This window comes from Nycticebus coucang, chromosome 14 (assembly GCF_027406575.1).
Source record: "Nycticebus coucang isolate mNycCou1 chromosome 14, mNycCou1.pri, whole genome shotgun sequence".
In the NCBI taxonomy this organism is placed as follows: domain Eukaryota; kingdom Metazoa; phylum Chordata; class Mammalia; order Primates; family Lorisidae; genus Nycticebus; species Nycticebus coucang.
Window position 1 is genome coordinate 9,305,259 of NC_069793.1, and position 24,649 is coordinate 9,329,907.

General features: G+C 52.7%; 3 protein-coding genes and 1 pseudogene across 11 annotated transcripts in view; 2 read left to right on the plus strand and 2 right to left on the minus strand.

Annotated features, from left to right (window-relative positions):
• The window catches only part of LTBP3 (latent transforming growth factor beta binding protein 3), an 18,073-nt gene extending 12,106 nt beyond the window's left edge, over positions 1-5,967 (minus strand). For 5 of the 8 annotated variants that reach the window (XM_053561695.1, XM_053561696.1, XM_053561693.1 and 2 more), the window contains exons 1-7: positions 5,242-5,938; positions 1,730-2,059; positions 1,381-1,583; positions 1,123-1,228; positions 889-981; positions 599-721; positions 24-182 (exon numbers count right to left, since the gene is read on the minus strand). In XM_053561695.1, the coding sequence (XP_053417670.1) occupies positions 24-182; positions 599-721; positions 889-981; positions 1,123-1,228; positions 1,381-1,583; positions 1,730-2,059; positions 5,242-5,560 (1,333 nt within the window). In that variant the 5' untranslated portion in view covers positions 5,561-5,938. Of the gene's footprint in view, positions 1-23; positions 183-598; positions 722-888; positions 982-1,122; positions 1,229-1,380; positions 1,584-1,729; positions 2,428-5,241 lie in introns of all 8 variants that reach the window. The other 3 variants (XM_053561698.1, XM_053561694.1, XM_053561697.1) reach the window with 3 other exon arrangements.
• A 4,354-nt stretch (positions 5,968-10,321) lies between these two features.
• Positions 10,322-11,148, minus strand: LOC128564274 (NEDD8-activating enzyme E1 regulatory subunit-like; annotated as a pseudogene).
• A 9,132-nt stretch (positions 11,149-20,280) lies between these two features.
• Positions 20,281-21,595, plus strand: ZNRD2 (zinc ribbon domain containing 2). 2 transcript variants are annotated; one of them, XM_053561704.1, is made up of 4 exons: positions 20,281-20,472; positions 20,613-20,764; positions 20,897-20,981; positions 21,218-21,595. In XM_053561704.1, exons 2-4 carry the CDS (start codon positions 20,705-20,707, stop codon positions 21,559-21,561), a joined length of 489 nt encoding a protein of 162 aa, XP_053417679.1. In that variant the 5' UTR covers positions 20,281-20,472; positions 20,613-20,704; the 3' UTR covers positions 21,562-21,595. The 2 variants fall into 2 exon arrangements, with proteins under 2 accessions (XP_053417679.1, XP_053417678.1); XM_053561703.1 differs by having other exon boundaries at positions 20,408-20,517.
• A 16-nt stretch (positions 21,596-21,611) lies between these two features.
• On the plus strand, positions 21,612-24,649 carry FAM89B (family with sequence similarity 89 member B). The gene is made up of 2 exons (XM_053561705.1): positions 21,612-22,680; positions 23,834-24,649. The coding sequence occupies exons 1-2, from the start codon at positions 22,399-22,401 to the stop codon at positions 24,110-24,112; spliced, it is 561 nt and encodes a 186-aa protein (XP_053417680.1). The 5' UTR covers positions 21,612-22,398; the 3' UTR covers positions 24,113-24,649.

Below are 24,649 nucleotides of genomic sequence, written 5' to 3' on the forward strand. Positions count from 1 at the left end.
TGCCCCACATGCCTCTTGCTCACCAGTGCCATCTGCGGGGCAGCGCTGACAGCGAGCACCCCAGGCCTTGCCCACACTGCAGCAGCAGAGCTGGCGGGTGAGGCGCGTGGTCAGTGGGTGCTGGCATTGGTGCTCAGGGCTCACTAGGCGGAAACACAGGCTCTTCTCCTCTGGCTTGTCCGCTGCAAGGAGCATTTAGGCCTGAGCACTGCCACATCCCTCTGCCTAGCTGCCCTAGACTATGCCTCTCTGGCCAAAGACTACCCTTGATCCCTGTGTAGCCCCAAATGACCCTGAAAGTTCATACGACACCTGAAACTTGTGTGACCACCAACTCCATTGACTCCTGATTCTATCTGCTCTAGACTTCACCCCTTCTGTACATTAAGCCTATGATATAGGACCCAGACTCCATATAGTCCTGACCCCATGTGACCCCTGACCCCACTGATCCCTGATCCTATCTGCTCTGGGTCTTATTCCTCCTGTAGTCAACCCTTGACCCCACTCTGGTCTCTTGTGCCCTCTGATGCTTGCTACTTAGAACCTTTCCCTTCCCAGCCATGCCTTGTGACCTCCCAGAACCCCTTAGTCTCACCAATGCACTGTGTGCGAGAGGGGCCCAAGCTATGGCCAGGTGGACAGACACAGCGATAGGAACCAGGGTTGTTGAGGCAGTCACCATGGCGACACATGCCTGGCATTGCACACTCGTTGATGTCTGTGGTAAGTGGAAATTTGGTCCCTGCTGTCTGGGGTCCTATTGCCACAGCAAGCTGCTCCAAGAACTTCAGGATACTGCTCCAGCCCCACCTCCTCCCTTGCCCACTCCAGGAACCCCCACCGGCCTGTTCCTGCAGCCCATAGAATCTCCTGGCTGGCCCGTACCCTGGCAGTGGGTGCTGTTGAGCCTCTTGTATCCCTGGGGGCAGTCAGTGCCCACCTCCCCACGTACAGGCCCTGGCTTCTGTACCCCTGTGTCTGCAGAGAGAGGACAGTATGGCAGGGGATGACAAAGAAGACACTGGGGAGGGGCAGAGTGGGATGTAGAGAAGAATTTGGTGGGTGAAGTCTGGAGAGGGTCCACCTGATGGGGGATGCCCACTGAGCTCAGGTACTCACACTGCAGCTGGGGGCACTTGTGACACTTGCTCTGACCCCAGGCAGTGCCGATGCTCCCACAGCAGTCTTCCTGCTTGGTGAGGCCTGGGAGAGGGTTGCTGCCACACTAGGAGGAGAAGTATGGGAGGGGTCACAAGCACCCAACTCCCTCACCGCTAGCCCCTTTCCTCTGCCCTGGCCCTCTGGTTTTACACAGTCAGGGTTAGGGCAGGACAATCCTGAGAAGGGCTGACCCGTCTGGACTGAGGATGCACTCACAGGTTGCTTAGGCAGCGTGTCCTGGAAGCAGCGGCCCAGGGGCTTCTGGGTGGGTGGCCGAGGGTGTGGGGGTTTGGGGTGTGGCAGCAGGTGCTGCAAAGGGGCTGGGCCCTCAGCGTTCGGACCCTCAATGCGGTGCACCTGGACAGAGGCCTCAGGCGGGTGGTGGACACGCACATTCACCACTGGGGGTGGGGCCTGCACTGGGGGCGGGGCACAGTGGCCTCAGGGCTGGCACCCAGGGTCACCTTCAGGGGTTGAGCTCCTTCAGGGCTGGCCTCCCCACCTGGCCCCACCACCTTAGTGCCCACCCATCTCGGCCTCCCCTGTTATTTCCCTTGCCTGGTACCTTCTGCTGAGATCTGTCCTGGCCCCAGGGGCACCAGAAAGGCTGCATGCTGGGCAGGGGGACCCTCCCCAGGCCCGGGAGGGTCGGCGATCACCTGGACAGCGTAGATGGCATGCTTGCTAGCCATAGAGTCACCCTCAGGAGCCAGAGGTGGCAGTGCACCTGTGGACAGGGCTCCAGCCCGGACCAGCCCAGGTCCTGAGCTGCCAGCGCCCCCACCAGCTCCTCCGGCAGGCACCTGGCAGAAGCGCCCCGTGAAGTCTGGAGGACACAGGCACTGGTTTCTTGAGGAGCACTGGCCACCATTCATGCAGGGCAGAGGGCACACCACTGGGGAGAGGAGGTGCATCAGAGCCAAGGCTACCCTGCCTCCAGCCCCCAGGGCGAACCACTCACCCACATCCTGTCTCTTCCCCCTCTTCCCTACTTCCTTGCCACCACTAGCTCTGTCCTCCTTGGGAAGCCGGGTTTTCTAGTACATCACACATGTGGAAACCTCTTTCTCTAGATCCCTCAACATCCTTATGCCCATATTGGGTTCTGGAATCTTTAGTCTCATACTTAAATCCCACCTAGGCCATGTGCCAGCTGTGTGACCCTAAGCACCTTACTTACCTTCCCCATCTGTAGAGATGTTGTGTCTATTAAATGTGATGCCAGTTCAAATGGATAACATGGGGACCAGCACACAGAGGATGCTTAATAAGTGATAGCAAATGATGATGATGACAATCTGTCTTTCCCATAGGCCTCTCTTGGGTATCCCTCTCTCCCTGGGGCCTCTTCCTCTTCTCCCCTAAACTCTCCCCCTCATTCAGGCCTGGGACCTCCCCTCTCTGCCTTGCTGTCCCAGGACCCACACCTTACCATGGCCAATCATGTCCACATCTCTAGAGATAGCCATAGACACACCCTCTCCAGGACCTCTCTTGGCACTTCTACCCAGAGGCCACTCTCAGATGTCAGCATCCTGCCTTCCCACCTCCTCCTAACTTGAGATCCCCGCTGGGGAATCCCTGCCTGCCTAGTTATCCATGACCTCAGGTTCCATGCCTCTGGCTCCCATCCCCACAGTTATAGCTCTGCAATGTCCCCTGAGCCCACCTCCTACCCCCCACCCCTGGCTCTGGCCTTGCTGCCCAGACTCCTGGCCACCTTCCAGCCTCTCTCCTGCCTGTTCACAATCTCAGCATCCCTGGGAAACCCTAATTTAGGCACAGGTCTGGCATGTCAGAATCCTGCTCACTATTTGCCTCCTGGCCTGGACACTCAAAACTCTCTGTGGCCCAGAACCTTATTTATTTATTTTTTTTATTTGAGACAGAGTCTCACTACGTCACCCTAGGTAGAGTGCCATGGTGTCACAGCTCACAGCAACCTCAAACTCTTGGGCTTAAGCAATTGTCTTACCTCAGCCTCCCAAGTAGCTGAGACTACAGGCACCTGCCACAACGCCTGGCTATTTTTCTGTTGCAGTTGTCATTGTTACTTAGCTGGCCAGGGCTGGGTTTGAACTTGCCAGCCTCGGTGTATGTGGCTGGCGCTGTAACCACTGTGCTACAGGCACCGAGCCCCAGAACCTTCTTTTAGCCCACCTCCTTCTGCTCTTTCCATGTGCACGCCACCTCCAAGTGTGCCAGTCTCTGCCTTATGGCTTTGTTCATGTCATCCTCTCCACCGCAGAGCACTGTCCCCATTTCTACACATTCTAATCTTGCCCTTCCTGTCTCAGATTCTCCTCCTTTCTTCATATCCCACCCACTCCCATCAGCTCTGTCTAGCACCTGGCTTGGTTTTATTCATGTCTGGTTATATTCACTATAAAGAGTAATTTGGAGGGCAGGGCCAGGCCAGCCTCAGCTCTGTGTCCCAGAGGAAGTGCAGGGAGAACAAATGAAGGAGTGATTGGGTGAAAGGATGGGACCTCTGTCTTTTCTGCCACATACTCACCTTCAATGCCTGCTAGTCTTGGGAACCTGAGCCCATGTACCAGCCACTTTCCTTCTGCTGCCTGGGGCAGTGGCAGGGGTTGTGCTGAGCTCCTGGACACCCAAAGGGCCTCTCAGGGGCAGCCTACATACATCCATGGCCATCAGGGTGGGACTAAGGGCATCCCAGTCCAGCCCATCCTGCCTGGCCTCTTGGGGCCAGGCCTCACAAGGCAGATGGGGTGTGTCCTTTGCCAGTGGAGGCAAGATTCTCTTCTTCCTGTCTCCCAGTGAGTCACTCAAAGCGGTGAGGGTGACCTCCCTGTGACACCCGCCCACTGTGGCCTGGGCACCAAGCCTGGGGGATGTGGGCAGCACAGATGGAGACAGAAGCCTGGCAGGATGGCCTGGGAATCTGGGAGCCTAGACACACATGCACTCACATCCACAGTCATCTTGTCACTCACAGACTCATTCTGACACCAACATAGGTTGACATAAACACTCACATACACTCCCTAACAGTGTCTCCCTTGGGAGACACACACCCAAGACAATGAACAGACAGGTACTTAGTCACTCTGGGCCACTCCAAAGCCTACACATGCCCCCAGACACACTGCGTGGTGTGCGCATGCACACACCCCCACCTCAACCCCCATCTCACGAGGAATATGACCCTAGTGAGTGGGGTTCCTTAGGTCTAATGGTGAATATAGAAATGAGTGAGAGTGGCTGTTTTGCTAGTGCCATCCTGGCCCAGGCCTAATTATCCCATATAGGAGGGTAATTACTGCCGGGACACCTCCCTTAGCCAGGCCCCTGTGGGAGGAGGCCGAGCCCCAGGCCTGGCCCTTTGATGAGAGATGCTGGGGTAGGGTCCAATCTGACCTGGAAGGTCACAGGGCTTGGGGTGGGGGTTGGAGGGACTCTGAAATTTTTTGAGGCAGAGATGGTAGGAGCTTAGGAGGTGGCACAGGAGGAGGAGGGACTGAGGACCTGAGCCAGCCCCACTTTCAAGCCTGTACCCCACTTGTTAGGCCTCAACACCCTTCCCTTTCAGACCTTGCAATAAATAACCCCTCTCTCTTCCAGCTCTGAGCTCAGCTCTACCTCCCAGGGAATGCAGGTGTCTACCCCTGGCAGGCCCTATTTTAGACATTTAAGAGACTTTTCCTGTTTTGTTTTGTTTTGTTTTTTAGCATGTCTGTTTCTTGGGGGAATATTTTTCCCTTCTTTGAGGCATCCTGCCCTCAGCTTGCATCCTGCCCCTGTGTGTCTTCTCTCAGAGCACAGCACCTTCTGGAAGCCTGTGTCATCCAGGACCCCAGCATAGCCTCATACCTTAGCCCCCAATCCTAAGCCACAACCTCAAAGTCCAGTCCCCATGCAGCCCTCCAACTCTAGCCCCCAGGACTCTGGCCTTCTGAACCCCTGCCAAGGCCCTGCGTCCCCCAACCCCAGATCTTTGCTCTCTGTACCCCCAACCCCCAGTCTCCTATGCTCGGGACTCCACTATGTGTCCCTCATGGTCCTGGAGCCTGTCCTTCCCCGCTACCCCCAGCTGTACCCCCTATCCCTCACCCACGCGGAAGCCGGAGCCCGTGAGAGTGTCGGTGCTGTGGCCGTTCTCTCCGATGAGCGTCATGTTGGAGCCCTGCTGACAACTGTCCCGACACTGGCCCTTAAGGCAGGTCCGCTTGCAGATCACTGGCGCAAAGACCACCTTGAAGCGCTCGCGGGCCAGCGCCCCGCCCCCGCCGGTGCCCCGCTCGCCGGCCGGTCCCCCCTCGGCCCCGCCGCCCGGGCCCAGCAGCAGCAGAAGCAGCGCCAGCAGCCCCGCCGTCCCCACCCAGCGCATCGCAGGGGCTAGGCCGCCAGCAGCCCCTCGGGGCCCGGGCATCCGGGGCCGCAGGACCCCGAGGGGAGCGCCCGGGCCGGGGGGCTAGGGGCCCGGCGCCCGAGGGGGTAGAAAGCCGGGAGTCCCGGGAGAGTGCAGGAGTGGGCAGCGAGGGCGTGGAGCGGAGGAGGCGGCTGGGAAGGGACAGCAGGCGCGGGCGGGGGTCGAGGGGAGCGAAGAGATGGAGGCTGGACCGCGAGGAGCCCAGAAACTTCTCAGCCCCAAGAAGAAGCCTGCCAAGGTTCCGAACTTGGGCAGGAGCGAGGAGGCCGGAGCAAGTTGAGGCGGAGAGGAGGAGCGAGGGGAGAGGAAGGCCGGGCGGCCGGCCCGCTCCGCGCCTCCCCCTGGCCGGGCTCCTCTCCCGCGGCCGCGGGGCAGCCGGGAGTGCGGGGAGGACGCAGGGAGAAGTGAGCAGTTGTTTTCCCTGGCTGCAGCGCGCCGGCGGCGAGGGGGGCTGGGACGCTGGCCCCGGGCCAGGGAGACAGTTTTTTTCGTTTAAAGCGTCGTCGCAGGCTCCCGGAGGAGCTAGAGTGTACGGGCGGGCGGAGGCTGGGGGGCGGGGGGGGCGTGCCCCACCCCAGATGCCCGCCCCCAGCCGGAACCCGGCGCTGCGCTGGGCTCTCTCCAGAGGGCCCTCACCTGGGACCGTCGGGCCGGCCTGCCAGATTCCTCCGGGCGGGGCAGGGAGGCCTGCTTAGACCTCCTGCCTTGCCCCATCAACGCGGGAAACCGAGGCTTGAAGGAAGACAGTGGGCCTTGCCCAGGGTCACGCTGAGCAGAGAGGGCGATGGCAGGCCTGCCACCTCTTCCCCAGTCTCCCCTGCACACGGGGGGGTCTCTCGGCCCCCAGGTCACTTGTGGTATGTACTGATCCACACTACCCTCTGAGAAAAGGACCCAGAGGAGGAGGCACCCTTTGACCAGGGGCTCAGGGAGGGTCCAGGAAAAAGCTTGTGGGGTCCAGAAGAGGAGCAGAAAGAACAAAGCTAGAAACCCAGCCTCCCTACCAACCTTTCCAAATGGCTTCCTGGTGCCCACTCTGCCACCTCCCCCCTCTCCCCTTGTCTGGCCTGGCTGGCCTGGCTGGCTCTGGGCCTCAGACACTCTGGAATTGCCAAGGTCTGAGCTCAGGGCCTGGCCCCCTTCCCAGGCTAACAGCCGGAAGAGGGGGGCGCTGCTTGAGGGCCCAGGGGCTAGGGAGGGGCATAGCAGGGCCCCAAGGCAGGAGTTGGCAGGGGCTAGGAAGGGGTCTGGAGTTTGGTGAAGCCTGAAGAGGAGCCAGACTGTCCACCAGACTGGAAGGGAGGCTGTGGTGTCTGGGACCCAGGCTATACCTTGGGGCCTGCCAGGAGACCCCAGGATTCAGTATCTGACTCACAGAACCTAGCAGAGGGGTGGGGTGACAAGGGTACATCTGTAGTAGAATGCTGCCAAGTTAGGGCGGCACCAAACCCTCCTGGAGGGCACCAGGGGTGGCAGTCTGATTTGGCAGGGGGTCAGAGGGTGGAGTTGGAATTGGGTTCAGGGTCTCACCTTCAGGCACACCTGTCTAAGGAACTCAAAATTTTTACTTTGAGGGTGAATCTATTTTGGTGGCCTTGGGGGGACTGCAGGAGACTCTGTAGGGAGCCTCTGTGTGGTTTGCTCAGTGTGCCTAATCAGAACCTATCATTCCAGCTTGCCACAAGGCTGGGGGCAGGGATCAATCCCTGTGTCCAAGGGGATCCCTGCTGCTGGAATCCAGGACAAGGTGTCAGGGGCAGCCCCACTCTCACTCAGGGCTCACTCATTATCTACCCTGAGGCAGGGACTAATACCCAGTGCTTAACACCTACCAGGTGCTCATCTGAACCTGACACTCGCCTACTTAGAGCCAATCATGGCTCACCTTCCAAACACAGCACGCTCCAGGGTTGGAGTCCTAATCTTCCTTAGTTTTCTTGCCTGTGAAACGGGGATCTACTCATTCAACAAACTGAGAGCTTACCACATGCTAAGTTCTTGCCCAGAAATAGACTCAATCTTTCCCTCCAAGCGTCTGTGCTGGGGGGAAATAGACGTGTGACAAATCAATTCACACATAACAGTGGCTACAGTAGACATTGGTGTAACAGAGAAGGGCCGGGTACTTAGGGAGCAGGAGCAGGGGTGGGACCTGGGGGGCAAAGAGACTTTTCCTCCTGAAGGATGAGCAGGAGTTAGCAGCAGGCATCTGACCTGAGGAATGCCTGCCAGAGGAGGCTTCAAAAAAGAGACTGTTTTTACAAAGGGCTTGAAGTGGGGGTGGGGGGAGAGTCTGCTCTTCCAGGAACTCAGAGAAGGCCAGGGAGCTGGTGAGGGATTTGGGGGAGAACAGCCAAGTTGGGGAGAGGGTAGGCCATGGAGAGGAATTTGGCTTTTATTTTCATTGTAATGGCAAGACAGAGTGCCCAAAAAGGGACACTTGGACCTGGTGGAGATGTATTTGGGAGGCAGAATCTAGGGACAGGTGAAGTGTAGGATACTTGAGAGGCAGGTGACATGCATGGTCCATAGGTTTCTGGCCTCAGCTCTGAGCAAGTGAGGAAGAAGAGAGGGAAACACAGGGGAGTAAGTGCCTATAGCTCTGTTTGGGACTTGCTGAATTTGAGATACTTGTGAGTCATCAAAGTGAAGATGCCTGAACCCAAGGGTCTGGGGCTGGGACAGGACATCTGGACTGGAGACATAGGCTCAGGGTCCTCAGCATACAGGAGGCATTTAGGATGGTGGGAAAAGGTGGACTCACAGGGAAGATAAATGGGCCCAGGGAAAAGAAGGAAGGCCACCTTTCCCAGGTCAGGGAGAGGAGGCAGTCCGGCAAAAGACCCAGAAAGAGCAGCTGGAGGGAGCAGAAAGGAAAACCAGAAACATGGTGCAGTAAGAGCCAAAAGAAGTGTTTTAGGGCCGGGCCATGGCTCATGCCTATAATCCGAGCACTCTGGGAGGCCAAGGCTGGTGGATTGCCTGAGCTCAGGAGAGGAGCCTGAGCAAAAGCAAGACCCGGTCTCTAAAAATAACTGGGAGCTGTGGTGGGCACCTGTAGTCTCAGCTACTTAGGAGGCTGAGGCAAGAGGATCACTTAAGCCCAAAAGTTTGAGGTTGCTGTGAGCTATGACACCATAACACTCTTGCACTCTACTGAGGGTGACAAAGTGAGACTCTGTCTCAAAAACAAACAAAAAAATGTGTTTTAGGAGGAGGATGTGGCCAATAATGTCTAACAATGTCTGAGGCTGCTGAGGGTAGCCTCAGGGGCTGCTGATGGGACTCAGTAACGGGGAACAATGAAGGTGCCTAACCCAGTAACAATGCTCAGCAAGTGTTGCCTGTTACTCTCACCAAATTCTTGAAGCTCTCAGGACCTCAGCAGGGAATAGTTGAAACCATCTGGGCTAAAAACAGAGGGAAGCCCTGAGCATAACCAGGGAGGGCTGCCTCACAGGCTGTGGCCTTCAGCAGAGACTTTCATTACCTGTCCTGCCCCACATCCCCACCTCCCCACATCCCCGCAACCTGCAGAGAGGGAACTGGGGAAACAAAAAATACCCTAGTCTCCTCTTGGCCAGAAATCTCCAGCAGACCCTCCCAGGGGCTGAGGCTTGTTGGTTAGCCTCCTGGCATGCAGCAGGGAGGTGGAGAATACAGAGTGGTCTGCAAGGCAAGCTGAGGCAGTCCACTATGCAAGGTGTCCTTGGCCTGCACCCCTCTTCTAGCCACATTACCACATGTGGCACCTCATTTTCCTAGAATCTGCCAGCAAACTTTTCTGCCTCTGAGATATATGTACTCCTATAAGTCCAAGGAGACCAAGACCTTTATGATCATTCCAGATTGTTCCTGCCAGTAACAGTTCCTTCAACTGCTACTCTGCTTCCTCTGGTCCTTCCCTTGGTACCAGAGTCTCCTTTTAAAACCTAACTCCAGGCCAATGCCAATGTGAGGCAATGGCAATGGGGCTGGATGGCTATGTGGCCTGGTGGCTCTGGCCCTCTTGTGGTGTAGGGTCCTGTCTGAAAAGGCATCCGGCCCAGCTGGAGGAGCAGGCAGAGGGCACACCTGCAGATGGATGCCCAGAGTCTAGCACAGCAGATTATATTGGTCCCAAGTTTGACATCAATATGATGGTTTCACTACTGAGGTAAGAGAACGCAAAAGATATTTGTGTGATCAGGGTTCCTCCAAAAATGAAATATACAGATTACTCTGATTAGTAGTAGAACTTCCCCTGATGCTTCATGCAATGTTGTACTACATTGTAAAAATGTACAAATATCTGAAATCTAAGATTGAGCCTCCTGTTAAAATCAAAGGGAAAGACACTGATGACTGGCTTTGTGTGGATTTTGGCAGCATGGTGCTTCATTTGTTGTTTCCAGAAACCAGAGAAATATATGAATTAGAGAAATTATGGACTCTTCATTTTTTTTTTTTACAAATTAGAAAAATGTTTATTCAGGAAACAATTTGCAGCTCTCCTTTAGCAGAATTTTATACACACTAAGACAAGAAGTACATTTTCAATCAATAAGCTACATAGGGTGCTTACTCTACAATTGGAAAGTTGCAGAAGTTTGTGACATGCCACTATAAATTAAGTATTATTAAAAATTACAGGGCGGCGCCTGTGGCTCAGTCGGTAAGGCGCTGGCCCCATATACCGAGGGTGACGGGTTCAAACCCGGCCCCGGCCAAACTGCAACCAAAAAATAGCCGGGCGTTGTGGCAGGTGCCTGTAGTCCCAGCTACTCGGGAGGCTGAGGCAAGAGAATCGCGTAAGCCCAGGAGTTGGAGGTTGCTGTGAGCTGTGTGAGGCCACAGCACTCTACCCAAGGCCATAAAGTGAGACTCTCTCTCTACAAAAAAAAAAAAATTACAAATTGGTGATTATTTTGATAACCTCTTGAGCAGCAGCAATGGTATGTGGCTCAGCAGCTCCATATCAGCAAAATTCATGAATATAATCATCTTTCACCATTACAGATAAACCATATTCTTGAAGGAAGCCAGTGAGACAAGACTTTAATTTTCCTATAGCTTCTTCAACTTGATAGTTAGATATCCCTGGATACCTACCATGTTGTTTATGAAATCTATCAACAGCCCATAACATTAAACACAACACTATTTCATTATCTGGACTGTCCATGCTGGAAATGATTTCATCCTTGTTAACTGTGTCCAAACCACATTCTTCAGCTAAGGAGCGACATCTTACCACTTGAAGAAATGCAGAATTGCTGCAGAGTAATTTTAATTCTTTCTCTGAAATGGACTCTGGTGCCAATGGACTGCAGCAATTTGGCTACATGATTACCCACAGCAGCAGCATCTTTCTTTGCTTTTTCACGGTAAACATTTTGAAGTTTTATATATTTGCTTGAATCTGCAATCATATCAGGAATGTGCGCCGAACAGGTAAATTCCTTGACCTTCTTTGGTGACAAATTCCTTTAAGGCACATGCAAAAATCCAAAATGATGGAGTTTGGTGATATTTATGCAGCGATCATCGTTAAATATATCTTCAATACTGCTTGGGACCTGAGTTGTATTTAGTGCTGTATTCACATTTTTTTTTTTTTTTTTGTAGAGACAGAGTCTCACTCTATGGCCCTCGGTAGAGTGCCATGGCATCACACAGCTCACAGCAACCTCCAACTCCTGGGCTTAAGCGATTCTCTTGCCTCAGCCTCCTGAGTAGCTGGGACTACAGACGCCCGCCACAACGCCCGGCTATTTTTTGGTTTGCAGTTCAGCCGGGGTCGGGTTTGAACCCGCCACCCTCGGTATATGGGGCCGGCACCTTACCAACTGAGCCACAGGCGCCGCCCCTGTATTCACATTTTTAATAGCTTCTTCAAAATTCTCTTCATCTTCTGGAGCCCCATTTTCATTCTTTAGAATTCCAGCCGGGAGCTTATGCCATAGAAGAATTCCAAATGGCCGCGCTCCTGGACTCTCCATTCTTACAATGACCAGTTGGCTCAGTTGGCATCTGAGACATTACCTGAAGACTTCTTTCTTGGAATAGAAGACACTTCATTTTTTTTTTTTTTTTTTTTTTGGCCGGGGCTGGGTTTGAACCCGCCACCTCCGGCATATGGGACCGGCGCCCTACTCACTGAGCCACAGGCACCGCCCGACACTTCATTTTTGACTCCAGTGAAGTTCGAATGTGAATAAAATTGTATGAACTGCTTAAAAAAAAAAAAAAAAAGTGGGCGGCGCCTGTGGCTCAGTCGGTGGGGCGCCGGCCCCATATACCGAGGGTGGCGGGTTCAAACCCGGCCCCGGCCAAACTGCAGCCAAAAAATAGCCGGGCGTTGTGGCGGGTGCCTGTAGTCCCAGCTGCTCGGGAGGCTGAGGCGGGAGAATCGCTTAAGCCCAGGAGTTGGAGGTTGCTGTGAGCTGTGTGAGGCCACGGCACTCTACCGAGGGCCATAAAGTGAGACTCTGTCTCTACAAAAAAAAAAAAAAAAAAGTAATTCCACACTGGGTGTTGTGGCAGGTAGCTGTAGTCCCAGCTACTCAGGAGGCTGAGGCAGGAGGATCTCATTGAATCCATGAATTTGAGGTTGCTGTGAGCTATGATGCCACAGCACTCTACTTAGAATGACAGAGTAAGACTCTGTTTCAAACAAACAAAAAACCTAACTCCACCATGTTACTCTTCTTAAGATACTCCTAGTGGCTTCCCTCTGCTCACTTGAAACTCTAAGAGCTTCTGTGCTTCCAAGATGCTGAGCTTGTTCCTGTGCCTGGGGATGCTCTTCTGCTGCCAACTTCTAATGATCCTTCATGTCAGGGTTCCTGTGAATGTCTTTCTCTAAAATAGCCACCTGGGTTGGGCGTGGTGGCTCATGCCTATAATCCTAGCACTCTGGGAGGCCAAGGCAGGTGGATTACTTGAATTCATGGGTTCGAGAATAGCCTGAGCCAGAGCTAGACTCTGTCCCTAAAAAAAAAAAAAAAAAAAATAGCTGGGTGTTGTGGTGGGTACCTGTAGTCCCAGCTCTACTGGGGAGGCTGAGGCAAGAAAATCACTTGAGCCCAAGAGTTTGAGGTTGCTGTGAGCTATGACGTCATGGCACTCTACCAAGAGTGACAAAGTGAGACTCTGTCTAAAAAAAAAAATAAGGCCAGCAAAAGCAAGACCTCATCTCTACTAAAAATAGAAAAAACCAAGGCAAGAGGATCACTTGAGCCCAAGAGTTGGAGGTTGCTATGAGCTATGACATAACTGCACTCTACACAGGGCAATAGTTTGAGACTAAATAAATACAAAATAGCCACCTGAAGTCATCTGGATCACATCACCTGTTTGTTTCCTCCTTGTCAAGCCTGAAACTGTCTTCTTTGTGGATTTGTTGACTTTCTTATCATCTACAAGGTGTCTCACTACCCTCTCCAGAAGGTACAACCTTGTCTCCAGATCCTAGAACAGGGCCTGGTGTAGAGAAGGTGCTGGCATTTGTTGGTTGGTTGAGTGGAGAGGCCATGAGAGCACCCACTGTTAACCATATACTTTATACCGTCATGTCATGTTATTCTCTCAACCACCTTGCAAAGGGAAAACTGAAACTCTGAAAGATGAAACAACTAGGCTCAAGTCACCTGATAAGTTAAGATATGGTGGCTGAATCCAAGCCTGCCTAATCCAAAATCTATACAGTACTCAGGTGAAGAGGAATACAAGGGCCCCACAAGTGTCCTGAAGATAGGTGAGTGAGATGCCAAGGGCAATGAGGCGCTTTGCTGGAATGGGACAAAGAACAGCCACAGGGACCCAGGCCCAGGGAACTCTCAGACTGCTCAAATGTGTTTGTTTGTGTCTTTTTTTTTATTTTATTTTATTTTTTTCTTTTTTTTGTAGAGACAGAGTCTCACTTTATGGCCCTCGGTAGAGTGCCGTGGCCTCACACAGCTCACAGCAACCTCCAGCTCCTGGGCTTAAGCGATTCTCTTGCCTCAGCCTCCTGAGTAGCTGGGACTACAGGCGCCCGCCACAACGCCCGGCTATTTTTTGGTTGCAGTTTGGCCGGGGCCGGGTTTGAACCCACCACCCTCGGTATATGGGGCCAGCGCCTTACCGACTGAGCCACAGGCGCCGCCCATGTGTCTTTTTTTTTTAGACAGAGTCTCACTCTATTACCCCAGGCTAGAGTTCCATGGTGTCATCATAATTCACAGCAACCTCAAACTCCTGGGTTCAAGTGATCCTCCGGCTTCAGCCTCCTGAGTAGCTGAGAATATAGTTGCCTGCCAAGATATGCCTGGCTAGTTTTTTCTATTATTAGTTGAGATGCAGTCTTGGTCTTACTCAGTCTGGTCTCAAATTCCTGAGCTGAAAGAATCTACCCACCTCAGCCTCCCAAAATGCTAGGATTACATTTATGAGCCACTGTGCCTGGCTTGGCCAAATGTTCTTGAGGCTCAGAAAAGGCAAGGGACTTGGTTAAGGTTGCACGGCCACTCAGCACCAAGCTAGGACTCGAAGTCAGACTGCCTGATGCCTTGTTAAGGGGTTGGCTGGAGAGGGCAGCAGCAGCCTGTATAATGGACTTTATAGCTCAGGAGGCAGCATAGCACAGTGGTTGTTTTCCAGCATTAGATTATCCCAGCTGCATCATGTACCAGCTGTGTGAATTGGGGAAATTCTTCAATTTGTTCCTGTTTTCTTATTTTTTTTTTTTAAGAGATGGGTTCTCACTGTGTTGTCCAGGCTGGCCTCAAACTCCTGGGCTCAAGCGATCCTATCATCTCAACCTCCCAAACAGCTGGGGCTACAGGTGTGCATCCAGCTTTTCTCAAATTTTGTTTTTTTGAGATAGAGCCTCAAGCTGTCGCCCTGGGTAGAGTTCTGTGGCATCACAGCTCACAGAAAACTTCAACCCCTGGGCTTAAGTGATTCTCTTGCCTCCCAAGAAGCTGGGACCATAGGCCCCTGCCACAACGCCTGGCTATTTTTCGGTTGCAGTTGTCATTGTTGTTTGGCAGGCCTGGGCTGGATTCGAACCCACCAGCTCTGGTGTATGTGACAGGCACCTTAGCCGCTTGAGCCACAGGCACTGAGCCAGCTTTTCTCAATTTTAAACAAAGAATCAGTGAGCTGATATTTATGAAGCCTTTGGCAGATGCCTGTCAGTACTGAGTATGTCTGACAGGCATCTGTCATTGTCTTCTAGACCAGGAGCCAAGATGGGCTGAGTGGTGGGAAGAGGGTTGCTTGTGGGGAGAACTGCCATTCCACGAGGGTGACTGTGTGTCAGGCTCTGTGCTGTCTCCATGTGTTGTCCCTGTGAGTTTTTTGTTTTTGAGACAGTCTCAAGCTGTCCCCCTGGGTAGAGTGCTGTAGTGTCATAGCTCACGGTAACCTCCAACTCTTGGACTCAAGCGATCCTCTTGCCTCAGTTTTTCTATTTTTACTAGAGACGGGCTTGCTTTTGCTCTGGCTGGTCTCAAACTCCTAAGCTCAAGCAATCCACCTGCCTTGACCTCCCAGAGTGCTAGGATTACAGGTGTGAGTCACCGTGCCTGGCTGTCCTGAGTTTTGAATGTCTTTGGGAAACTTCTAGACTCTGAAGAAAGAAATAGCCCTTGAAGAGGTGTGGGTGGGGAGAAGGGAAGGGGGCACTCATCAGTTCTAAAGATGAAGCATGGAGGTTGTGGAAGCCTGGAGGGGACAATTCTGCCCTATAGCATCTCTCTGCAAAGACTATTGAAAGTGGCTGTTATTGAGTCCTTATGATGTGCTACTTAGTGCCAAGATGATGAGCACTGAGAGATGGGAGTAGAAAATAAAATTAGTCTATCTCACGCTTGATAAATCAGAGAGGCTCTTCTGCCCCGTCCCTCTTCCCCACCTTTCAAACACAGGAGAAGGCGAGAGCTCAGGCTCTGGAAGCGTCAGAATAGAATAGGCTGTCAGAATAGAATCCAGCCCTGCCATGTCCCAGCTGTGTGACCAGGTTTGCATCTCTTTTTTGTTTATTCGAGACAGTCTTACTTTATTGCTTGGACTACAGTGTCATTCCCTCAGCCAAGCTCACAGCAACAGCAACATCCTGGGCTCAATTGAACCTGTTGCCTCAGCTTCCTAAGTAGCTGGGACTATAGGCACACACCATCACACCTGGCTAATTTTTTCTGGTTTTGGTAGAGATGGGGTCTGGCTCTTGCTCAGGCTGGTCTTGAACTCCTGAGCTCGGGATCCTCCTGCCTTTGCCCCCTCCAAAGTGCTAGGATTATAGGTGTGAGCTACCTCATCCGGCCTGTGATACATCTCTTGACAGCTCCAGACATCAGCTTCCACATCTGTGAGCTGGGAATGATGATAAGACCTAATTGAGGGCGGCGCCTGTGGCTCAGTCGGTAAGGCGCCGGCCCCATATACCGAGGGTGGCGGGTTCAAACCCGACCCCTGGCCAAACTGCAACCAAAAAAATAGCCGGGCGTTGTGGCGGGTGCCTGTAATCCCAGCTACTCGGGAGGCTGAGGCAAGAGAATCGCTTAAGCCCAGGAGTTGGAGGTTGCTGTGAGCTGTGTGAGGCCACGGCACTCTACCGAGGGCCATAAAGTGAGACTCTGTCTCTACAAAAAAAAAAAAAAAAAAAAAAGACCTAATTGACAGTGCTGTCCTAAGGATTAGATGAGATACTTCACAGAAATCTCTTAGCACAGTGCCTGGCCCATAGAAAACACACACCAGGGTGGCGCCTGTGGCTCAGTGAGTAGGGCACCCATATACTGAGGGTGATGGGTTTGAACCCCGCCCGGCCAAACTGCAACAAAAAAATAGCCACGTGTTATGGTGGGCGCCTGTAGTCCCAGCTACTCGGGAGGCTGAGGCAAGAGAATTGCCTAAGCCCAGGAGTTGGAGGTTGCTGTGAACTGTGTGATGCCACGGCACTCTACCAAGGGCGATAAAGTGAGACTCTGTCTCTACAAAAAAAATAAAAAAGAAAGAAATAAAACACACACAAAACAGTGCAGTTTTATTTTTTGAGATGGAGTCTCAAACTGTCACCCTGGGTAGAGTGCTGTGGTATCACAGCTCACAGCAACTTCAAATTCTTGGGCTTAAGCGATTCTCTTGCCTCAGCCTCCCAAGTATCTAGGACTACAGGTGCCTGCCACAACGCCCGGTTATTTTGTTGTTGTTGTTGTAATTGTCATTGTTGCTTTAGCTGGCCCAGGTCAGGTTCGAACCCACCAGCCTCAGTGTATATGGCTGGCGCCCTACCCACTGAGCCATGGGTGCTGCCAGAATACAGTTATTTTTACCAGTGTATCATCCATCCCTTCCCTGTTTCACATAAATGTCAGGTTAACTCACATTGCCATGAAAAATCAAGACAAAGAAAAACTGATGCCCTTTCAGTGCTTTTTAGTGTAGAAACATAATGATATGTTACAGCTCTCAGGGCCAGGTGTGGTGGCTCACGCCTGTAATCCTACCACTCTGAGAGGCCGAGGTGGGTGGATTGTCTGAGTTCACAAGTTCAAGAGCAACCTGAGCAAGAGTGAGACCCCGTCTCTAAAAATTAGCCAGGCACTGAGGCAGGCACCTGTAGTCCCATCTATGTGGGAGGCTGAAGATTGTTAACATCTCTCTTTCTCCCATATCCTACGGGGTCTGAGGTATTCCTTCCCCAGGGGCCAGTATTGTTGCTTCCCATCCTCTGTCACAAAATCAGTATGTTCTAGTCCAGCAGTTAGAACACCTTTTTTCCCCAGTCATCCCTACTCATACTTTTCATCCAGAAGACTCAGGTACAAGAAGGACAAGGGCATTTTAATCAAACTCACAGGGGCCCTTTATGTCCCCACTCTGCATGTGGGCTACTGTTGAGGGACTCAAAAAGAGAGGTGTACACAACCAAGTACTGCAGTTATTCTCATGATACAGGACCCTATCATGTCATCAGGCAGCTGAACCACAATTAAATTTGAATCTTCCTAGGCCTTTCCTTTTGACTGGGCTGTTTACCTGGGAGTGCTGGCCTGGGGTTGCTATTACAGGTAAGAAAGCAGCATCATGTCTAGGAGGTGAGCGTAGAACCTCACCCTGAATTTCTACGCTCGCCCTGAATTTTCAAAAATGCTCTACACACTACCCATCTCATGCTGATCATTAAGGAAGATATAGTCAAGAGGAGATGGTCCCGTTTTGGCAACAGTCACATTTAGTCATCGATTTGCCTCTCTGGGGTATGTGGACCAGTAGAGAGAGCCAGAAACCTTCCTGATTTTTGAAAAGGCTCTTTCACATGCCTGTAGAGGGTAGGGAGCACAGTCCACCAAATACCTTGACTATCATTCCATTGTTGAGTGGCTTGTGACATAAAAGGTGCACCATTGTTAGATTTCAAATGCTCCAGAAAACTGTACATAGGACAGATTAGTCTCAAAAACCACAGTGGTAGTTGCCAGAGTTGGCTGACTGGACTGGAACAGCACCACTCTAATCTGAAAAAATGTGAGATACCGCTGATAGCCCTAAGGGGGACCAAAGTGTTCAGTCTCTCAAGAGTGGCCTCCCTCATCATGGGACAAACAGATAAACCTGGCAAGAATAAGTCTGGCATAGAGTAGTAGGCCCTGCCTGTGTCAGAAGCATAGAATCCTTTACCTTGTGCCCATTTTGTGATGGACATTGTTACCATGTCTGTTATGATGATGGATCCAGGCAGAAATGAAGACAGTCTGGTAAGTTCAGGCTCAATCAACACTTGATTCCAGTCTCATCAGAGAAGGGACCTCAGCATGGGCATCTACATAAGTGATCGAGACACTTGGATCAGCTGTGATTTGTTTCCACAGTTAGCTGAGAACCTTGCCATTCAACACCCTATATTAGGCAGCAGGTCATCATTACTGACATTATCTTATATTTGGGGACTCCTTGACTCAGCAACCACAGCCATACAACTTCTCACTGTGGCTGCAAGGTTTAAACTCTTCAGTTGGTCAGTCTAGCTAATGGTATGTCATTTTTGTTGATCTTGTCTAATAACAAACTTTTGGGTGGGTTGATTTTCACTATTACTTTTTCTGTTCCCTATTTCATTTTTTTTCACTCTATTCTTTATTGTCTCCTTCCTTTTGCTTGATTTGAGTTTGGTTTCCTTTCTTCTAGTTTCTTAAGATATAAGAGTAGGTTCGGGGACAATTCTTTTAGTTAGCATAGAAGAAATGACTTGGGGTACAGGCCCTGAGTCAGGCACACTGCCACCAAGAGCCTGCTGGTAGATCAAGAGTGTGAAGAGGAGGCTGGGCTCGGTGGCTGACACCTGTAATCCTAGCACTCTGGGAGGCCGAGGTGGGTAGATTGTCCTGAGCTCACAGGTTCGAGACCAGCCTGAGCAAGAGCCAGACCCCATCTCTAAAAATAGCCAGGCATTGTGGTGGGCGTTTGTACTCCCAGCTACTTGGGAGGCTGAGACAAGAGAATCACTTGAGCCCAAGAATTGGAGGTTGCTGTGAGCTATGACGCCATAGCACTCTACAGAGGGTGACAAAGTGAGGGTGACAGAGGGTGACAAAGTGAGACTGTCTCAAAAAAAAAAGTGTGAAGAGGGGTACAGGGCTCTTTAAATAAGCAGGAGGCAGCAAGAGTCAGAAATGGCAGTTCAAGGGGTTCTATAGAAGATGGGACCAGAAGGGGAGTACTTCAGGTAAGATTGAAAGAACATGTACTATCCAAAGAAGGATGTTGCTGATGAGATCATGGAAGTCTAAGTCCTACCTCCTTTCCCACTGCCCTGGTATACAATCTCCAGGCCCAGCAGATCACACATCTGGGTCTGGGGAAGCCTACCTACCACATCTGGCTTCTCTGAACGTAATAAGGGAAAGGATGCACATGGAAAAAGAAGAGAGAGAAAAAAAATTCAACAAAGTCAATGTTCAGGGAGCACTGGTAATTTTAACTTACAGCTCACCTAAGAAGAGCCTAACGGTCATAAACATAGAAGGTGATCACCCAAGGTACTGTAACTGATCAACAAATGGAGTGGTCAACATAAGGAACTAGGCCTACTGTACTGATGAGCATGTGGTATATGTCTGGTCTATGAAAATTAGGTTATTTTAAGGAGTAGTTAATGCAGGTCCAACTATGGAGGTTCTACTGTATATGTAATAAGCCCATATCCGCATTCTCCAGCGTGCATCATCAGCTGCGCCTGGGACGGGACTGTGCATACCCAGCACAGCGCTATCCAGTCAGCAAGCTTTTAGAGAGCTTAGACGTTAAAAAATGTTCTGCTTAGGGGCAGACTTTGCTTCAGTCCCAGGCCTCAGGAGGCGGGGTGGTTGAGGGTGGGGGAAGAGACAGGCGGGGACACCAAACTTGCAAAAGAGCCGGCATCCTCAAATAGGCTAAAAACCAGAATAACTCCTGCTGGCCTGCCTAACTAGTCGAAGTTAGAAGCACTAAAGTCTGAGAAGGCCCTTGGCGCCTGCAAAAGGCCGTTTGTAATGATTACGGTGGTGGTGATTGTAATGACGCCACTACCCCGCCTGTCTCCAGCTCCGTGAGTGCAGAAAGGGAAACCCCAGCGTTGGCAGAGGCCAGGGGAGATTTCTCAAGCCAAGTGGTCCTTTCTAACCGCGACGTAAGGGCGATCCTGCGAAGCCACTTCCAGGTCTTGCGATCGGAGCACAGTTACCACGGAGACACCCCTCATGAGGCCCGGCCAGTAGAAAGTTTCCGACCACTGGATTCCTGCTGCCAGATGCACCTCCAGGACTGAGTCAAACCCGCAGCAGACACACCCAACTCTGGGAACAGAGAAGTCTGAGGACCACTACGAGGCGTCACATCCTCTACTAGGCCTGATGCGGAAGGAGCGGTGCCGCAGCCGAAGGCGCTTCGCTTGTGCGTCACTTCCGGTGAGTCCAGCGGCGACAACGGCAACATGGCCCTGAACGGCGTTGGTGAGGGCTTGGGCTACAGGGGCTTGTGGTTGCGGGGTACAGGCGTCAATCAGCTCCGGCAAGACCCTCGGTTCCTTGTGCTTCTCTTCCCCCAGAAGTCGACGATTTCTCCTGGGAGCCCCCAACTGAGGCAGAGACAAAGGTGCTGCAGGCGCGGCGGGAGCGGCAGGATCGCATCTCCCGGCTCATGGGCGACTATCTGCTGCGCGGTTACCGCATGCTGGGCGAGACGTGCGCGGACTGCGGGGTGAGGAGACACTCGGGCGAGTGACCCAGGATGTGGCCGCGGGTCAGGCCGTAGGACATTTCCTCAGCTCTCCCCTAGAGATTCTATCGCCCAGCTGTCTCACCCCTGCCCTGTGTGCTTTCTGATCCCTAGACGATCCTCCTGCAAGACAAACAGCGGAAAATCTACTGCGTGGCTTGTCAGGAGCTCGACTCAGATGTGGATAAAGATAATCCAGGTGAGGGCAGAAATAATCCCGAGTGAGGGTCAGGGGTGGGAGGGCTTAGTGGAGAAGAATCTTAGTGATGATAGCCGCTTGAGAACAATAGGCCTAGTAGGTGACAGGGACTGTATAGCAGGGCAGAGAAAACACCTCAACTACAGAAAGGGCAGAGCAGTAGAGAGAAACGAGGTGACTCATGGCTGAGGTGGGCCAGACATCCTGACCATTCCACCCACTTTCTCCTCTTTTAGCTCTGAATGCCCAGGCTGCACTATCCCAAGCTCGGGAGCACCAGCTCGCCAATGCTGCAGAGCTCCCCTCAGCCTCTCGGCCTGTCCCTCAGCCCCCGGTTCCCCGACCAGAGCACTGTGAGGGAGCTGCAGCAGGGCTCAAGGCAGCCCAGGGTCCGCCCCCTCCTTCTGTGTCTCCAAATGCAGATGTGGTGGCCTGCACACAGTCAGCCCTCTTGCAGAAGCTGACCTGGGCCTCAGCCGAGCTGGGCTCTAGCACCTCCCTGGAGACTAGCATCCAGCTGTGTGGCCTCATCCGGGCATGTGCAGAGGCCCTGCACAGCCTGCAGCAGCTGCAGCACTAAGAGATACCCCTGAGAAAAACCCTCTAGAAAAACAGCTGTTCCTCTGTGTGTGGTTTGTTCTTTTCTTGGTTGTGAGTGTGCATGCTGGCCCTATCTCCACTAACCTTTTTCCTACTTTTACCTTTTCTGTCTGCTTTCCTTGATGCTGTAAGAGATGAGTTGAGCTTGTTTCTGCTCAATTTCCCCTGTCAGAGGATAAGGGGATGTGTAGAGGGCTATATGATACTCCTCTTCTAAGGACTAGGCATTTTCAAAGCCAGGAGTAGGAGGGGTGGACCACTGGCCTTGTCTTTGGCTGCACCCTTTGGGGTTCCAGTCTCCTTGGGTGGCTTCCTTTCCTTTCGCAGAGCATCCTGATTCTGTCATCCTCTACCATCTCATGCCCACCCTGGGTACTAAGATATTGACGGGAGGTTGTGTCCTAAGTGACAGGTTGCAAGTTAGGAGCCAAGCATAGACTTGCCCCATTTTTTAGATCCTTTTCCTTGAGAGGGTAATTGGGCAGAATAAAGTGTGGGTGGGGGGGGGGGAAGTAGCAAACAGAGCCGCGAAGGAATCACGCCTGCCCTCTTTTCCCTGTCTTCCTTCGATGCGTGTCTCATTACCTTTTCTCCGCTTTGAGAAAGGTGGTCCCACGGCCGTTGCCTTTTTAAGAGAGGCCCGGCCCAGCGGAGGGGGTGGGGAAGAGGCGGAGTCTGCGGAGCAAGGGAAGGAACAAAGCGCGGCCTGCGGGTGGAGGCTGGGCTCGGCAGACCGGACTCCCGGGATTCAAGGGTCTGCGGGGGGCTACCCAGGCGGAGCCTCGGAGGGAAGGAGGGCGGCATCGCCGGCCCGGCCATGAATGGTCTGCCCTCAGCCGAGGCTCCGGGCGGAACGGGCTGCTCCCTGGCCGGGCTCCCGCCTCTGCCGCGCGGCCTCAGCGGCCTCCTTAACGCTAGTGGGGGCTCGTGGCGGGAGCTGGAGCGAGTCTACAGCCAGCGCAGCCGCATCCACGATGAGCTGAGTCGCGCCGCCCGCGCCCCGGACGGGACCCGCCACGCCGCCAGCACGGGACCCGCCGCCGGCCCGCGTCGTCCTGTCAACCTGGACTCGGCGCTAGCTGCGCTGCGCAAGGAGATGGTGAGTGGTGGGCGTTGTGCCAGGTGGGTTGGGGGCTGCCTCCGGGCAGGAGAGTCTTGGGGCGGAGCTTACAGGCATCAAACCCGGACAGGCAACCTGGGTCTCAGAGGATCTCTAGAAACCCGTTGGGTCACAGGCGTTATGGTAACAATAATTAGTAATAGTGGCCAGGGGAGCGGCTCATGCCTGTAATCTTAGCACTTTGGGAGGCAGAGGCAGGAGAATCCCTTGAGGCCAACAGTTTGAGACCAGCCTGAGCAACACAGACTCTTGTCTCTACAGAAAATATAAAGATTAGCCGGGTGATACTACGTGGCTGTAGTCCCAGCTACTTGGGAGGCTGAGGCAGGAGAACTGCTTGAACCCAGAAGTTTGAGGTTACTGTGAGCTGTGATGACACCTCTCTAGCCCAGGCAATGAGGAGATCTCGTCTCAAAAAGCAAATTTTCAAGATAATTGGATCAGGGCAAAGGAAAAAAAAAATAGTTGCCCCTTACAACAATAAGCTACCATATATTTATTAATGTTTCACTCATGTCATTTCATATCCTGCTAGGGGATGTTATTCTATTTTACAGATGAGGGGCAGAGACTTACCTAAAGTTTCAGGCACGCCTGTGGCTCAAAGGAGTAGGGCGCTGGCCCCATATGCCGGAGGTGGTGGGTTCAAACGCAGCCCTGGCCAAAAACTGCAGAAAAAAAAAAATAATAAATTTTCACCGCTTGCAGGCGGTGTTTGATATCCACAAAAAACTTTCACTTAGTTTCATATTTATTTATTTTTTTAGAGACAGAGTCTAAAGTTTTTGCCCTGGGTAAAGTGTTTATCATACCTCATAGCAACCTCCAACTCTTGGGCTCAATCCGACCTCTTCCCTCATTTTTCTATTTTTAGTAGAGACTGGGGGTGGGGGGCTCTTGCTTTTGCTCAGGCTGATCTCGAACCCCATGAGTTCAAGAAATCCACCTGCCTTGGCCTCCCAGAGTGCTAGGATTACAGGTGTGAGCCACTGAGCCCGGCTAAAAAACTTTCACTTAGGAAGGTGCAAGAAGACTAGCTAGGATGTGGCTTGGGCTGGGGACCTTGGATTCTAGGAGGTGGGGCTGGGGGTGGCCTGGACCCCAACTCCAGCCCACTCTCAGTTGTCTGCAGGTGGGGCTGCGGCAGTTGGACATGTCCCTGCTGTGCCAGCTGTGGGGCTTATACGAGTCAATCCAGGACTACAAACACCTGTGCCAAGACTTGAGCTTATGTCAGGACCTGTCATCCTCCCTGCACTCGGACAGCTCCTACCCACCTGATGCTGGCCTATCTGATGATGAGGAGCCTCCTGATGCCAGCTTGCCCCCCGACCCACCACCCCTTACAGTGCCCCAGACACACAATGCCCGTGACCAGTGGCTGCAAGATGCCTTCCACATCAGCCTCTGAAGGGCTAGAGGGTGGCTGGCATGCACTCATGCAAAAGGCTCAGAAACTCATCCATCAGGAAGTCCTCAGACTGCAGTGCCTGCTCTTTCCCCCATGCCACCTCACCTCACAGGAGGGCAAGGTGTGTGCCACCTCAGAGGCAAAACTGCCCACTCCCCTCTCCTGCCTTGGGTTAGCTGGCACTGGGGTGGGTACTTCCGTTACAGCCTCTGCCCATGGCACTGGGCCTCCACTTCTCCCACATGTGTATGCCCCTTGGCTTGGCCAACCCTCATTTCAGCGGCGGGCCCCAAAGCATTCTCCCCTTGGCGTCTCTGGGATTGGGTTGAGTGCCTAGCTCCCATCTCCTCGCCTTTTGCTTTTGGCAGCTGCTGCCTCAGGGGCATCCCATCTCTGATCTCTGGGTTCCACTCCCCTCTGGACAAGGGTTCCAGGACCCGTCCTTGCACTTAACCACCGCCAGGAGGGTCAAGGCCCCATGCTGGATATTTAATTAGGGGCCAACCTTCTGGACGCAAAGATAAATAAATACTCTCT